At 31.9% G+C, this 15,807-nt stretch overlaps 2 protein-coding genes across 2 annotated transcripts; one reads left to right on the forward strand and one right to left on the reverse strand.

Moving 5' to 3' along the window:
• The first annotated feature begins 243 nt into the window (after positions 1-243).
• Positions 244-1,848, forward strand: LOC11415130 (mavicyanin). Its single transcript, XM_003592374.4, has 2 exons — positions 244-541; positions 1,276-1,848. Exons 1-2 carry the CDS (start codon positions 373-375, stop codon positions 1,662-1,664), a joined length of 558 nt encoding a protein of 185 aa, XP_003592422.1. The 5' UTR covers positions 244-372; the 3' UTR covers positions 1,665-1,848.
• A 2,305-nt stretch (positions 1,849-4,153) lies between these two features.
• Positions 4,154-13,639, reverse strand: LOC11422879 (long chain acyl-CoA synthetase 6, peroxisomal). Its single transcript, XM_003592376.4, has 23 exons — positions 13,389-13,639; positions 11,830-11,890; positions 11,666-11,743; positions 11,450-11,521; positions 11,256-11,337; positions 11,049-11,154; positions 10,876-10,952; positions 9,278-9,322; positions 9,108-9,194; positions 8,752-8,841; positions 8,595-8,674; positions 8,412-8,505; positions 7,832-7,920; positions 7,649-7,737; positions 6,754-6,883; positions 6,524-6,642; positions 5,964-6,087; positions 5,791-5,877; positions 5,456-5,559; positions 5,263-5,348; positions 4,848-4,934; positions 4,668-4,754; positions 4,154-4,583 (listed from the first exon to the last, which is right to left on the reverse strand). The coding sequence occupies exons 1-23, from the start codon at positions 13,510-13,512 to the stop codon at positions 4,488-4,490; spliced, it is 2,094 nt and encodes a 697-aa protein (XP_003592424.2). The 5' UTR covers positions 13,513-13,639; the 3' UTR covers positions 4,154-4,487.
• Between the last annotated feature and the right edge of the window lie 2,168 nt (positions 13,640-15,807).

Below are 15,807 nucleotides of genomic sequence, written 5' to 3' on the forward strand. Positions count from 1 at the left end.
AGTAGTATTGCAAAAGCAAAGTAGCAGCACTTATTATTATTACTTAGACCCACCGCTCCTATGTAAGCCATAAATGAGGTGGTGAGATTAACCAGATTATGCGGGCCACATGTTGTTTTGTAAAAGAGGTTTTCATCTAACCCATTAAATTAATTAATTAACAAAAAGACACACAAACCATTCTTCAAGTTCCAACATCAAACGCCCTCAAAGCCTAACAAAGTCTAGTCAAAAGGTAATAATATTTCTTTGCATTTTCAAAAAAAAAAAAAGTCTAGTCAAAAGTTCTATAAAGTCCTCAACCTCAGCAAAAAAGAAATTTACTAGTAATACAAAAAACAAGGAGAAGGATATCTTGCAGAGTCTATAGTCATGGCTTTGGTAGAAAGAGGTATGGTTTTGTCTATAATGATGGTAGCTATGCAGATTTCATATGCAGCTGTATACAAGGTTGGTGATTCTGCTGGCTGGACTACACTTGGTAACATTGACTACAAAAAATGGGCTGCTACCAAGAACTTCCAACTTGGTGACACTATTAGTAAGTCCTTTCTCCAATTGCATGTTTTATTTGTTCAATTGTGTTGCTTTTTCTGAAGATGGAAAGGTCCTTTCAAGGAAGAAGACAACCAAAATTAACATTATTTTACAATTCTATGGTACCTCTTTTCTAACACTGTCCAATTTGGTATAGAAAAACTCACATTCCTCCTTTCCATGTTTTTTGCTTCAAGTATACTCCACTATTGCATTGTCTTTCATGGCATGGCATAGCATTTCTCAAGACTAATTATGTAATTTGCACACCTATACAACTTTTTGTTTTGATATGGTTTGTATTCTTATCAGATTAAGCCTTTTTTTTTTTTAAAAAAATATCAGTTTTATTATATATTTTTGTCTTAGCCGTCTAATATCTTGGATAAATAGATCTTGTAATCTCGAGCTCGATCGAAAGGTAAGTAATATCTGATAAAATTTTTTTTAGTTAAGATCCGAATTCGGATTCTCTCGGATAAATCAATTTCATGATGATAATTATAAACTACCATGACCCACCACTTTCACTTGCATTACCTTTTTGTTCTGTGGTGCTTTGCACACAAAGAAACAAAACAACATGCAATGACTTTGTCGGGTGGTCCTAAATCATCAAGAGCATGGTTTTTACTTAATTATGATTATTATTATTATTATTATTATTAACTCAAATTTTTTTTAGATGAATGTTAACTCAAATTGACAAGTGCATTAATTTGTACTACTATATTTCAGTATTTGAATATAGTGCAAAATTCCACAATGTGATGCGAGTGACACATGCCATGTACAAGTCATGCAATGCATCATCACCTATAGCAACATTCACCACTGGAAATGACACCATAAAGATAACAAATCATGGTCATCACTTCTTCTTCTGTGGTGTACCTGGACACTGTCAAGCAGGACAGAAGGTTGATATTAACGTGCTCAAAGTTTCTGTAGCTGCTTCACCTGCTCCATCATCTTCACCTTCAGCATTGGCTTCTCCTGCTGAAGCTACAGTTCCAGCTTCCAATGTACCTGCACCTTCTCCTAGTAATGCTGCACCACAGAAATTTATTGCTTTAAAAATGATGCTGGCTTTTTTGGCCATGCAATTTCTTGCTGTTAATTTCTAGCTATATATGCTAAATAAGGAAGTCTTGTAATTTGTTTACTAGTTTGGTTTGTGGGCCTTTTTGGTTTTTACTTCTATTGGAATTTCTCTAATTCCTTCACTTGCTGGATAGACAAACATGTATTGCTAGATGTATTACTCCAGTTGTCCTATAATAATGATCATATTTACAAAAAAAAAAAAAATTGTCTCAAATTTCTCAGCTTCAATGTAACATTAGTTACTTCAATCAAATTATACCATCTAATTAATATCATACTCACTCTCAAGTTATTCAGTTGTACATGTTTCACATTAAAATCTTCTACCACCTCTTTGAAGTATGCTCCTCCTTAAAGTCTAAGATTCGATTGTATTAATATGTGTGGATTAATTTACCTTCTTAAAACAAAATTGTCTACCACCTCTGTTTTATTCAAGAGTATAGATTATTGAAGAATCAAGAGTATACATTTCACTTACTTGTCGTATAGGGGATCCATTCCTTATTTGTACCGGTACGAGTCTAGCGGGGTCCAGGCAAGCACGAAGCATGCTCTACCATAGAGGTATGGCATCTCATTTGCTTATAAAAAAAAGGTTGTGTTAATCGGTACTCCAGACCCGGGTTAAGATATTTAAAAAAGGAAAAGTTAAATAAAAAAAATCACTTTTTTGACTTTTGAAGTCTTGATTACACAATTTTCAATACAAAAGCTTTTATATTTGCTTTCTTAATCGGTGTCCTAGGAGCAGCGGTTAACATTTCCCATGAAAAAAATAGAGGCATGGCATGTGCCATTTCAACTGCACTAACTACCAAAAAGGACACATTCTCTTTTCTGTTTTTTTAGGGCATCTATAAGTACACATTCTTGTCAATTCTTTTTAAGGTTAATAGGTTTTTATCCCCTGCAATATAAGTCATTTTTGGTTTTTCCTTTTGTAAAATTTTTTTGTCAAATTCCGTCCTTGTAAAATTTTTTTGTTTTGGAAAACCCCCTAGCCTAGCTAACTGTGCATTTTCGCTGATGTCGCACATTGAGTCACCGTTTTCTGATGACGTGGCGCGCTGACTATATAATTTTTTTATTGTGTACACGTGGCATTTGTGATTTTTTTTTTTTAAAATAATGAAAAAACGAAAAAAAAATCTAGACAAATTAATAAAAATGAAAAATAATGCTGAAAAAATACCGGAAAAATAAAAAAATTATGAAAAAATTAATAAAAGTGATTAAAAAATTTAAAATAAATCAGGTAAAATGAAAAAATTCTAGAAAAATTAATGAAAAAAAATCTGGAAAAGATTAATATATATCGAAATTGTCGAAAAAATTATAAAAAAAAAAAAATCTGAATTATTTCAGGAACTTAATATATATCGAAATATTTTAAATTCCTAAATTTTTCCTTTTTTTATAAAAATTCTAATAAAAAAAATAACACTTCTTATAAAAATTTCAGGAACTTAAACTATTTCGAATTTTTTTAAAATAATAAGAAAATTTATTTCGAATTTTTTTCACGAACTTGATCTTTTTTAGAATTTTTCAGGAACTTAATTAAGATTTTTTTTTATAATTTTTTCGAAAATTTTGATACATATTAATTTTTCCAGATTTTTTTATTTTTTCATTTTTATAAATTTTTCTAGAATTTTTTAATGTTTTTTTTATTTTTTTACGATTTTTTTTATTTTAATTTTTTTTGCAGAATTTTTTTATTTTTCTGGTATTTTTTTAAAAAAAAATCACAAATGCCGCTTGTACACAATAAAATAATAATTATACAGTCAGCGCGTCACGTCATCAGAAAACGGTGACCCAGCGTGCTACATCAGCAAAAATGCACAGTCAGCTGGCTTAGAGCGGTTTTCCAAAAAAAAAATTACAAGGACAGAATCTGACAAAAAAATTTACAGAAGAAAAACCAAAAGTGACCTATATTGCAGGAGGTAAAGACCTATTAACCCTTCTTTATTAAGTACACATATTGTAGCACACAAATTTAATAGTTTTTCTAATGCATATGCTGTCAAGTGTCAAGTATATCATATATTTCTGTTCTAAAAGAAAGTCTGTCATGTACTAGTTTAACGTAGTATAATCGTGTCAACCAAATTCCCTTTTATCACTAGGCACCGGTAACAAAGGAGAGCTTCGACCTCAGCCGTATTAAAACCAAGCAAAATACTTCCTCCATCCCATATTAAATGACCTAGTTGACTCCGACACACGTACCAATGCATATGTTTTATCTTTGATATCTTCAATTCTTTACTAAAAAAAAATTATGAAAATTTAATATTTTAAAAATATCCATCGAGACAAATTCAATAACATCTTAAATGATATTATTTATCTTTGTGAATTAGTAAAAAAATATGGTCAAAGTATGTTAAGTCAATAATGTATATTATCAAATAGGTCATTTATTGAGGAACGGAGTAGTAAAGAAATTTAAGTGAATTCAACAAAAGTTGCAATTCATAACGAGCCACATGGTTGATCAGTGAAAATAATATTTATTGAGAATAAATATTTAAAATCCAATAATGTAATTTATTCTTGAGCACTATGAATAATAATCTAGTCCTACCATAGTTCTTTTTTTTTTTTTGAAGAATAGTCCTACCATAATTCTTATTAGACAACTACAACACAATACAACAAGAAATCGCAGGATCCTTTCAATGGTATGTTTCTGAGTAGGAGCCATAATGATTAAAGTTTATGATGAGTGCTTTGGGCATGTATCTTTGTTTATCTATTTTTTTCTTTTCGTGTGTTTGTACAAAGATGTCCAAAACCTGCTGTGATGCAGTAAGGAAGACCTCTCAATTTCACAAGGGTTTCTGAGAAGGGTCGGATTTTGAGAGCTCGCTATACATATCAGATATTGCTTTGCCAAAGTATTCTTTCGCTTGAGGCCTCTTAATCTGAAAATCAAATGCACACACGTTAATAAAAATGCACATTACATGTTAAATGATAATTATGTAGTCTAACAACTTGATGCTTGCCTTCATTGTCGGAGTCAGCAGACCATTTTCCATCGCAAATGGTTCAGCCACCAAAAAGACCGCTTTTGCAAATTCAAAACCTCTAAGCTATAGGGTATCAAAAAAAGACACAGATAACATTCAATATTATTGACAATGAGGCTTTACAAGGTAGCCGTACACATAAAATGAATAACTTACTTGAGCTTCGCGTCCAACAGCATCCATCTCAGCCAAAACAGCTGCCTTTGCTCTTGGATCATTGCAAAGTTGTGTTAAATCATTATACTATGCACACAAAACAGAGAGAAAATCAGTTATTATAGAATATAGCTTTCATAAATCAAACACCAATAAGCAGGAAAAAAAGATAGAGTAAATTTCATAAACTTCTTCGGGACTTTAACAAAAAATATATGATTTTACCTTCTTGATTTCAAAACTACGCAGGCTAAATTATTTTTAACCATTTGATTAGTTATCCATTTGATTTCAAATTTATAACTGACCGCATGGTTTTGAGAGATATTAATTGTTCTACCAGAAATTAAAATAGCACCTAATGAGCCAATGGATTTGAATTATAAGATTTAAACAACCAAAAAGCTTATACTACCACTATGTTTTGGGAAGCAGCCCATGCTTTCATGACATCAGGATCCACCGAGACAACAGATACCAAAGAAGAATTAAAACTATCACCTATAAAAGGTAAAAGAAGCATCAGCAATCTAGAAAGGGATAAAGGAAGAGATGCAAACGACGGAAGACACACACACTAAATATGTAAGCACTATTCCTTTCCTTACCATATATAAAGCACTGTGCCACAAAATTGCATTTGACATATACATTTTCTATCTTCTCTGGAGCAATGTACTCGCCTTGTGCCAATTTAAAGATATTCTTCTTCCTGCAATGAGATGAAAAGTTAACAGCATCACTCACTGAACAAAGCACCATTGGAAGATAGAAAATTCACTTTAAAGTGTCGTTAAAGTCTGCTCATTGAAATGTGAGCACACTTGCATCAGATGAACCAAATATGGATAGCATAAATTATCGATGGGTGGTACTCTAAGAATTTACATTTCTTGCTAAACAATATGACTAATGTTAAGATGGTGATACACTTATATCTCACCTATCAATTATTTTGAGACGACCGCCAGCTATCCATGTCCCAATATCTCCGGTATGCAACCATCCCTCTTCATCGATGACTTCTCTCCTGGTCAATTTAATGAAAAGTCAGGCACATTGTAAATAGGACATGATAAATTCAATTAAGAAGCACAGAACAAGCGAGGTGGTTACGTTTGAGCTTCATCTTTGTAATAACCTTGAAAAATAATGGGACCCCTGACACAAATTTCACCGCGGGGGTTGGGCTGATCATCAGATGTATAGTTCATTTCCGGAACGTCTACAAGTTTTATCTCTGAAATAAAACAATAAATCTCTTGGCATTGGGTGCAACAAACTATACATATAATAATCTAAATAAAAACTTCATCTTTTACATTCTTTTTAAATTAGAAGGAGACAGATACAAAATGTGTTCAAAACCCCTTTTAAACTAATGTCATTTGAATTATAGAAGTAACATTGATTGCACTAAGTGGACACCCTAATTCAGAAAAACGACAGCAGCCATATAGCATGCATTAACTAGACTTGCACATTCAGCAGATGCATAAATGCATCAGTCCAAATTACAAGATAAACAATTCAAATAATCGCAAGTGATGGGATGTTACAACTGGGGGATGGAGGGATTACAGTTTGACCTTTTCATGATCAAATTGGTTGTTACGTTGCTTTAGCTAACAATTAATATGCAGCAAGTTATGTGATGTGAAATTCATACTACTCACCACAGGCTGGATTTGGAGAACCAACGTGACCACCAAGTCTGTCACCGTTATCAATGCAGCTTATAACACAAGTAGTCTCAGTCATTCCATAACCTTCAGTCACTCTCCCACCAAAGCAACTAGGAAATAGATGCCGCAGATCATTAGGTCAGGATGAAGCTTGTTAAAAACAATAAGGGAAGGGCAATTTCTCTTTAGTAATGTATGCAGCAATATTATACAACACTTACATCTTTAAAAATTCCATGACATCAGGCGATAAAGGTGAGGCACCTGATACCATAAGACGAACTCGTCCTCCAAGTTTTTCTTTTATCTTGTTGAAAACTAATCTGTCCCACATTGGAGATGGGTTCTTGCCTAAAATAAGGAAAAATGTGGGCCGAGAGTAAGTTGTCTTTCGAACGATAGTAGATTTCTTTTAAATGGTAATACAGTGAACAGACACACAAATAAGAGAAGAGGTGTACTTGTGGATAAGTTTTGATCAAGAAAGTAATTGAATAGTAAAAGCAAACTATCAAAATAATGATTTCTTTTAAATTACGTTTTCTCTTGTATAGTGTCTATATTTGTACAAATCCTTGAAAAGATAGAGTGAAATATTCAAATTCCAATAGTACTTCTGGTTGATCTGATAAAGATTGAAAACATCTGAAAATAATGATGCTTTCCAACTACAAGACAAGTGTTTAGCAGCTACTTATTTCCAAATAAACGTACAGTTTGTGAAACTCAAACCAGACCTTACATTTTTTTTTTGTTTTGCCTTTTATGTCATCCAAAGACCAAAAATTTTAAGCTAATTAAAACAAAAAACACAAACTTTGGAAACCAAGTATGATATAATAGTCCTATGGCTGAAAATGAGATTCAACCACCATCTTCTAAAAGGAATAAAGCCATGTAAAAGGTAATCCAGTCATTTTAGCAAGGATAAATAGGCATATGTAACCACCGTCAATGAATGGAGAATAGGAGAATTATTTCGATTGAAATATCATTAGAATCAATGTTGAGGGCACGACAGAGATCAATATTAGCTATGTAATATAAATAATAAATGAAGAAAAGTAATTATGCAAATATATGGTGCGCAAAAGATATCTCATCGTATATTTTTACCATGCAATAATGCCTGCCTTTTAGCATTGTAAGCAGCATTGAAAAGCCTCTCCTTCAGACCACCAGATGTTTTAACAGCATTAATAATACTACACACACAGACAATCAAATGGCACAATTAATATACAAGAAGCATACAAACAGTTCTAAAAATTGAAGTGTTAATGAATATGAAAATTCTACCCAGCATATATTCTATTATATAGGCGAGGAACGCTACAGAAGACAGTAGGTCTTAGAGCTGCTAGGTCATCCATTAATTTCAGATTATCCTGTATGCAAAGGTTAAAAAGAAAATGTCAGTCTTGCCTGAAAACATCACAGGATCTAGTGATACAAAATCCCCAGAGACAAAATCAACCCTAATGCATTATAATTTATAGTATAAGGTAGTACGTGATAGCTTTATAATCCATGCATGGATTACAAAAACTCCACACAGTAACCAAGCATAGTGTTATAAAAGAATATAACTGCTACAGAAATTGATCAATCCACCATTTCAAGAAATAGACAGTATGAAAATGTGAATACAAAAACATCATATGAGCTTATTATACTACAGTATATTGCAAGAGAAATCATTATTTGTCTATTACATCTAAACTAAATAGCTATTATCATAAGCACCACATTCATGCAATACAAGTCTAAATCATAAATTATAGGGCTTTAATTTTTCAGAGAAGTACAAGTCCATTCAACAATGATAGATATTCGGCAAGTGAAAGGAAGAGAGAAGCTTAATTTGTTTAGGACACACCCCCTGGTAGAATCCCACTGCCATGCCAAAATATACTGTCATGACTTGATTCGCTCGCTCATAAATGTGTGCCAAAGGAAGATAGGATATATAACTGAAAATCAAAGGAAACTAAGGTAAGGACATTAGAATAAAATATCATGGACAAAAAATGGCAAAAACTATTGTTGAAAAAGAACTTACACGTCTGAAGGGTTGAATTTTTCATCTATAGTGGCCCCGGCAACATTTGCAATGAAGTTTTCATGGGTCAAGACGGCACCCTAAGCAAAGAAACTATTTTAGGGGAATAATATACCATCAAGAAAAGTAAACCATAATTTTATAGGAACCTCCGCACCTTTGGGGTTCCAGTTGTGCCACTTGTATAGCAAATGGTTGCAACATCCTCAGGCTTTGGGGGGCAAAAGGGCTGAAGATTGCTGCGTCCCTATATCCAAACCACACAAACAATGAGGTGACAAATTTATCAAATAGCAGCAGATCAAATCAATTGCAACACACGATTTGTAAAAAAAGAAATCTAAAACTAATAGACCACAATATATAGATAGATGGAGCCCAACCAAAGAAACACTTCCTATACTCCAGGGAAGCAGGTAAATATAATATCATATAATAAAACAAAATCTAGTATGAACACACTGAATATTGCACCATAAAATCAACATTGTTTGACTGAGACAATTAGATTACCTGACTAAAAAGCTTTGTATATGAAATAATTTGAACTCCATCTGATGATGGAAGTGATGGAATTTGATCATCTATACCTCCAACTACCTGAATACAAACAAAAAAGCATTATGGACTTGCTTTGTGAAAGAACATTTAATTGCAAACATAAGCCATGAATCCACACATACCACAATAAGACGCACAGTTGGAATTTCAGACAAGTAGCTCAGCAACTGCAAGGAAGGTGACATGATCCATAAAGTTTGCAAAAGAAGATTGAGAATTATATATGATACGCTAGTGAAAAAAGGATAGAAGCATGAGTGCATTTTATCTGTTGTATTTCACTAGAGGATAACCAATTAGTTGATGCTGATCACAATATAGATAATAAAAACTCTTCTTTTATCCCAAACATAAAATGTTATCGCTCTATTATTTAGCATTGTTGTATGATATGATAATGAATCCTTCTATAAGATATTTACTTATAGGCTTTTAACCGAATCACCAAACATTAATCACCGGAATTTAAATGCTAAGGCGAATAGGGGCTAGCAATCAAAATTCTTAAGTTCCCACTCTACAGATAATAGTGACTGTTGACTAATGAGGACAGTTACTGAAAAGACAATATTTGATATAGCAATCCTGATCGGTCTACAAAAGTTAAACAACTTAATCTTATTATGATTTGAAGTCAAAATGACATCATTTTCATACCAGTAATGGGGTACATTCTAGAATATTGTTCCCTCCGTCCAGCTAGATGGACTGAAGAGTTTGCTCACTTCACTCACAATTTTATCGTAGACATAAATTATAAACATTTAATTTTTTGTTGAAACAGGTAACTAATTTCTTTTGAATATAATATTTATTACATTCAATTGGGCCAAAGTAAAAGTCAAGACCAGAAACTTATATGGCTTAGATAAAATGTCATGCTTGATTAATAGGAACAAGATCGGATTATAAAAGAAATGGTGTTTATTGAGCTAAAAGAACTATGATAGTGCATGTATTCGAGAGACAAGAAATGGTGTTTATTGATCTAAAAGAACGGTAACAGTGCATGTATTCGAGAGACCTGGTGCTCTCCCGCTCCAATTTCCAAAACCAAACATGTCAAAACTAGGGCCTTTCAATTATTTATAGCCTAGGCTCTCTGTCACAATTTTCCCTCTCAGTGACTAACTTCATAATTTAATAGTCTACCTAATTGATATATTTATTATTGATATTATTCACCTACCGGTTCCAGTTATATTCCCCATCCAATTATCTTCGTCTGTCACTCAAGTATCAACTTTGCATATCTTGACATATGGTTATACACTCACTTTAGGAAGCAATCCTTCTATGGTTATAATCACCAATTTTTTCTGAGCAACTTCTTTTGAGAAGTGGCTGACGTAATGTCAAGCAGTGTGTTCTATAGCATAAACTGAATATAATGCTAAAAAATTTATCAGTTTCTTCACTGGCTCATTGTATCAGTAATTTTGTGTCATCTTCATAATCTGAATTGGTTGCTTGTGCAATAAAGAACATGTGTCCTGAATTTAGGTTCAGAAGGGATACATATCCTAGTATCTATAAACCTTGTCCATAAACCATGAAATCTTAAACCTAAGACTCATTGTATAGTAATCGAATTGGGGAATGCATCAAGCTCACACTAAGTCACCAAAAAGGAGGTGAATGATTCTATAGTATTCAATTTGAAGGTAACAGAGAGAATATATAAAATATTAAGTTTAACTTGAATCTCATATGTACTTACTGAATTTAATGTTTGAGAGACACAAAATATAACTTGCACCAGAGCATGGTTAACAATATATTTGACAGCATCAGGACCTACAGAGCAAGCAATTTCTTGCTATTAATTCTTAAAATTCGGCCAACATAAATATGAAAGAAAAAAAGTTTTTGCATAGACTATAGGCAACATACCGAGAGTGTCATATAAAGGCACCGATATGTATGAATATGCAGAGCAAGCATGATCAACAATGAGCCACTCAGGTCTGTTAATAAAATACAACCCAATGCCAGCACCCTAGAAAGGCACATATAAATTAATGGTTAAATCAATGGTGCCATGTAAATAAAATGATAATCAAATAATAGTCAACCATGTAACTGAGATCTAGCATTCACCTTTGGGATTCCATAATGAATCAAACCAGAACCTATTGCCGACCGAGCAGTACCTGCTTCTCCGTATGTCATCCATTTGTACCTTAGGAGTGCAGGAAGAAGGGGAAATGATGAGAAGGATGTAAAATAAACCTGAATGAAATTAAAAAAAAAAAAAAAAAAAGTGGAACTGGAAGCTTATTAGAGCTGCTTACTCCCCAACTGTTCCATCAACACGAACACGAGTTCCCAAATATTTGTAATCCCGAAAAGTGTCAACTGCGCGCCTATTATTACATAGTTCAACAAAATCCACATCAATTTCTAAAGCATGAAATATAATTTCTTAGTGAAGTGATGCTTATTAAGATTAGACATTAACCTCATGAAGTTTAAATTAAGTTTTGAAGAGAAAAAGGAGTAATGCTCACACAAAATTATCATGCAGTGTACCAACTTCAGGATGATCAGGGAAGCGGTTCATCAGCTTCAGAGGAGAGCGTACGGATCTGCCAAAAGGAATTAAGTAGTATTACACATGTAGCCCTAGAAATATGTATAACAATTGAGATAAGGAACATTGAAAGTGGTATACCTATACACGTTCCACTTTCCTGTCTGCAGTTTCTCTGGGAGTACAACACTATACCCTTGCTCTGCTCAGAAGTAAAGGTCAAAACTTTAAGATATCAGTATGATTGACGAAGAAAGTAATTGTAAGAATGCAATGTATTAACAACAATAGTCGTAAAGTCCATTTGTGAACAACATAACTTCATCAGTCGCGAGAAAGGTTCAACAAATGTCAGCATTACATATATAATCCTTTGCATAACATGAACATACAATTTCCTTCAAAAAAAAAAATGAACAACATACAATTGTTTTAAAATTCGACCATGCATTGATCCAGTGAAGCATTGGTTCACAGTTTAATGGTTTCACTTGGTTGAACTATGGTGAAATAAGTGATTAGTGAACATATTTCTAATATTATATGATATAATACTAAGTATAATAAATCAACATATAAGTGATTAGTAACGCAAAAATTGATAATAAAAAAACTTAAATAATAAAATTTATCTATATGAATCTTACACAAAAAGAGATATTTCCTAAAATGCAAAAAAACATAATAGAAATCTAGCAGTTTCAAACCGGTATTCAGCCTCCGGTTTTTACCGATTTGACCAGTTGTTTACCGGTTCTCGCCAGTTTTGAAATCCATAGTTTGTTTTGGGTTAAATAAACCAAACAGCTCATTGGTTCTTGATTTGTTTCAATGTCAACAGTGGTTGTATAATTAGGCCAGTTTTGCATTTCTAAACTTATTTCCACAAATTAGAAAACTAATGAGCATTGTAGCATAACTAATATTCAAATTTCATAGGAAATTATCACAGTTAATTAACTAACAAAATTAGTGAGGTCATTGACCTAGATCACTCAACTTGTGTGCTGACGGTATAAATTATGCAAGTAGTTTTGCATTAAATATTAGGGTTAATAGTGCTTTACCCCCCCTGTAATATAGGACATTTTCGGTTTCCCCCAGTAAAATTTTCTTTTTGGATTTCGTCCTTGTAATTTGAAGTTTTTTGGTTTTGGACCTTCATGAATTTTGACCGTACAAAATCGATAATATGGCAGGGGGTAAACCGAAATTTTCTCAAACTAACAGGGGGTAAACCGAAATTTTCTCAAATTGCAGGGGGTAAAGCACTATTAACCCTAAATATTATTACACTAAAAAAAAATTCCACATTAATTAATCAAGCATAAGTCCTAAGTATTCTTCCTAATTTTTTTTAATAAACCCCGCAGAAAATGAAGTGGCAATTAGGAATCAGGTATTGTCAAATTAAATAAAAAAAACTTGGAATCCGGTATATGCAGCATTCAGGTTTGTCAAATTCTGAGTTATTTATGACAAGAAAACGCATCCCATACTAGTACTTTACTATTATTACACATAAAAAAGTACGACAAAGTAAATATTCCTTGGTTCGGGAATAAATCATATTGAATTGATTAACAGAAAAGAATAAGAAAACGCATATCCACACAGAAAGAGGAGTATCACAATTTCATGATGATCCACCTAATTAATTTCAGAAGTGAGAGAGAGGGAGAGAGGGAGAGAGGGAGTACCGGAGAAGAACTCGCCGGCGGTGGGATTAGATTGAAGATGATCGGAAGAGTTATCTTCGACGGCGGTGATGAGGTGGGCATTGATAGCTTTGAGACGACGTTGCGCTGTAGGTGTGGGATCCATGATGCAATAAAAACGGGAGAATGAATGATGAGAGAAAATGGGAAAAGTAGGAAAGAGTGTTGTGAATGAATGAAAATGTGAAATGAAAGAAGAGATTATTGGGCACGCACAACAAGGTTGGTTGGTTAATGTTTGTATATCATATCATATTATTTATCCTAAACTATTTCATATTTCATCATCATCCCTTTGTCCCCATCTCATTATAGAATTTATTTATCACTTTTTCAACAAAAAAATCAGAAATTTAATGCTTGAAAATTATTTCTTAGCAAAGAACATTGAATAATAGTTTGATATTGGTATGTAATAATATTTTTTATCTCTTTCCCTTAAAAAAAAACAAAGATATTTTATTTCTTTATAGTAGTATTGTTTTTTTTGCCATTGGTCTCATATCTACGTCATGATGAGGCATATGTCCAAAAATATGAATAATAGTGACAAATGGAGGGTCTACTGCATAATATTTATTCATAATTTTGTGTTTTTATGTGTGGTGTTCTTTTTTATGTCTTATTAGTTCGTAACTTTTGATTGTAGAAACGAACAGTAATTGGAATACTATTAGTACCAAATAGGAAAAGTATTAGTATTATAATTAAAAACAAAGGAAAAGTATTTATATTTATTACCAAAAAAATAAAGAAGGAAAGGCATTGATTTTGGAAATGAGTCTTGCTATATATTGCGAATAATGTTATGCTGGTTGAATACGATAAGTGGGTAGGTTTTCAGAGTGGAAAGGAAAGAGCATGATTATGGTTAATATATCTCTTTTTTTGGTAGTGGTATAAAACTTGTGTAAGAGAAAGGAAACATATTGTTGTAATAAAAAATACTTTTTCAAAAATAAAATTTAAAAAGGATAAGTGTTGAATTTAGAGATACGATTAAAAAAATTGACACAAATATTCGATAGTGTTTTATAGTTGTACTATATTATTCTACTACCCGTATTAATTCTTAAAATATTACAAACTTTTTTTTTTGAAGGATAAAATATTACAAACATAAATGTCATTATTTTTGTCTTGACCATCCTATTTTTTAGAGATTGGTCTTCATAATTTAAATTTGGTCATAAAGATATATTACATATTATAAGGGTTATTTTAAATAGAAATCAAACTCACATTCTCACGTTTTATCTTTAACAAAGGAGTAAATTACACTCTCCTCCCCTCAAAGATACTTGAATTACACTCCCCTCCCTTCTTATGTTAAAATATACATTCCCCTTCCTTGAAAAGCAAAATTTATACTCCTCTCCCCTATAAGATGTTTGAATTACAACCCCCTCTCTTAATAATTACATATGGACTGCACTTTAATAAATAAATATTTTTATAATATATATTAATTTTGAATCACCATTTAAAAAATATAAATTTGTTTTTTTATAATCAAAATGTCAATGACAATTAAATTTAAATATTTTTTTATTAATTTTATAATATAGAGTATAAAATTCACTTTTTAATTACCATACTTAATCGACTTTAATAATTTTTCACATATTTTAATTTTATTTTTGGTTGTTTTATATTTTATAACTGGTTTAACAACTATATCTTAATGAAATTGTGAATAAAAAATAGAGAGATATATGTATTCAAAATTTTATTATATTAAAATGAACCTGCAATGCTATTTTTCTTTGAAGTGTGTTAGATTTTTTTTTTCTAGATTATTATAAATAAATAAAAATTATTGAGGGACTAAAGCGTAGATTTTAACTTAAGAGGGGAGGGGAAAGTAACTCAAGCTTCTCTCAAGGGAGGGGAGTGAAATATTTTCTAATATGTTTTGAATAAGAGGGGAAGGGAATGTATATTTTAACATAAGAGAGAAGGGGAATGTAATTCAAGCATCTCTTAAAAAAGTGGAGTGTAATTTACTCTAAACTAAATCTTATTAACTACTACTTGAGCTTATCTACATAGACACATACACAGACATCTCAGTATAGTAAAATATCAACAGATGTGTGTGTGCAATGCTTGTTTATACAATGTATATTGTTGATATAACCTAAAAAAATACTTCAAATTTCATTATAAATAATTAAATGTATTAATTTTTTTAAGAAAGACTATTTAAATATTACTATCAAATGCTTTGTCAATTTCTTAACATCTATTGATTTTTGTAGCTGTAAAATAAGTATGGACGTAACTATTGATTCATGGAGTCACAGGTCAAGTCGCAAGAGAAATCATTGTTCCTTAATGTTAAGGGAGGTTATTTTGCATTTTTTTAGAAAGAAAAAAAATACACAGTCTAAGAATTTAA

The sequence above is a fragment of the Medicago truncatula genome, chromosome 1 (genome assembly GCF_003473485.1).
Source record: "Medicago truncatula cultivar Jemalong A17 chromosome 1, MtrunA17r5.0-ANR, whole genome shotgun sequence".
Classification (NCBI taxonomy): Eukaryota; Viridiplantae; Streptophyta; class Magnoliopsida; order Fabales; family Fabaceae; genus Medicago; species Medicago truncatula.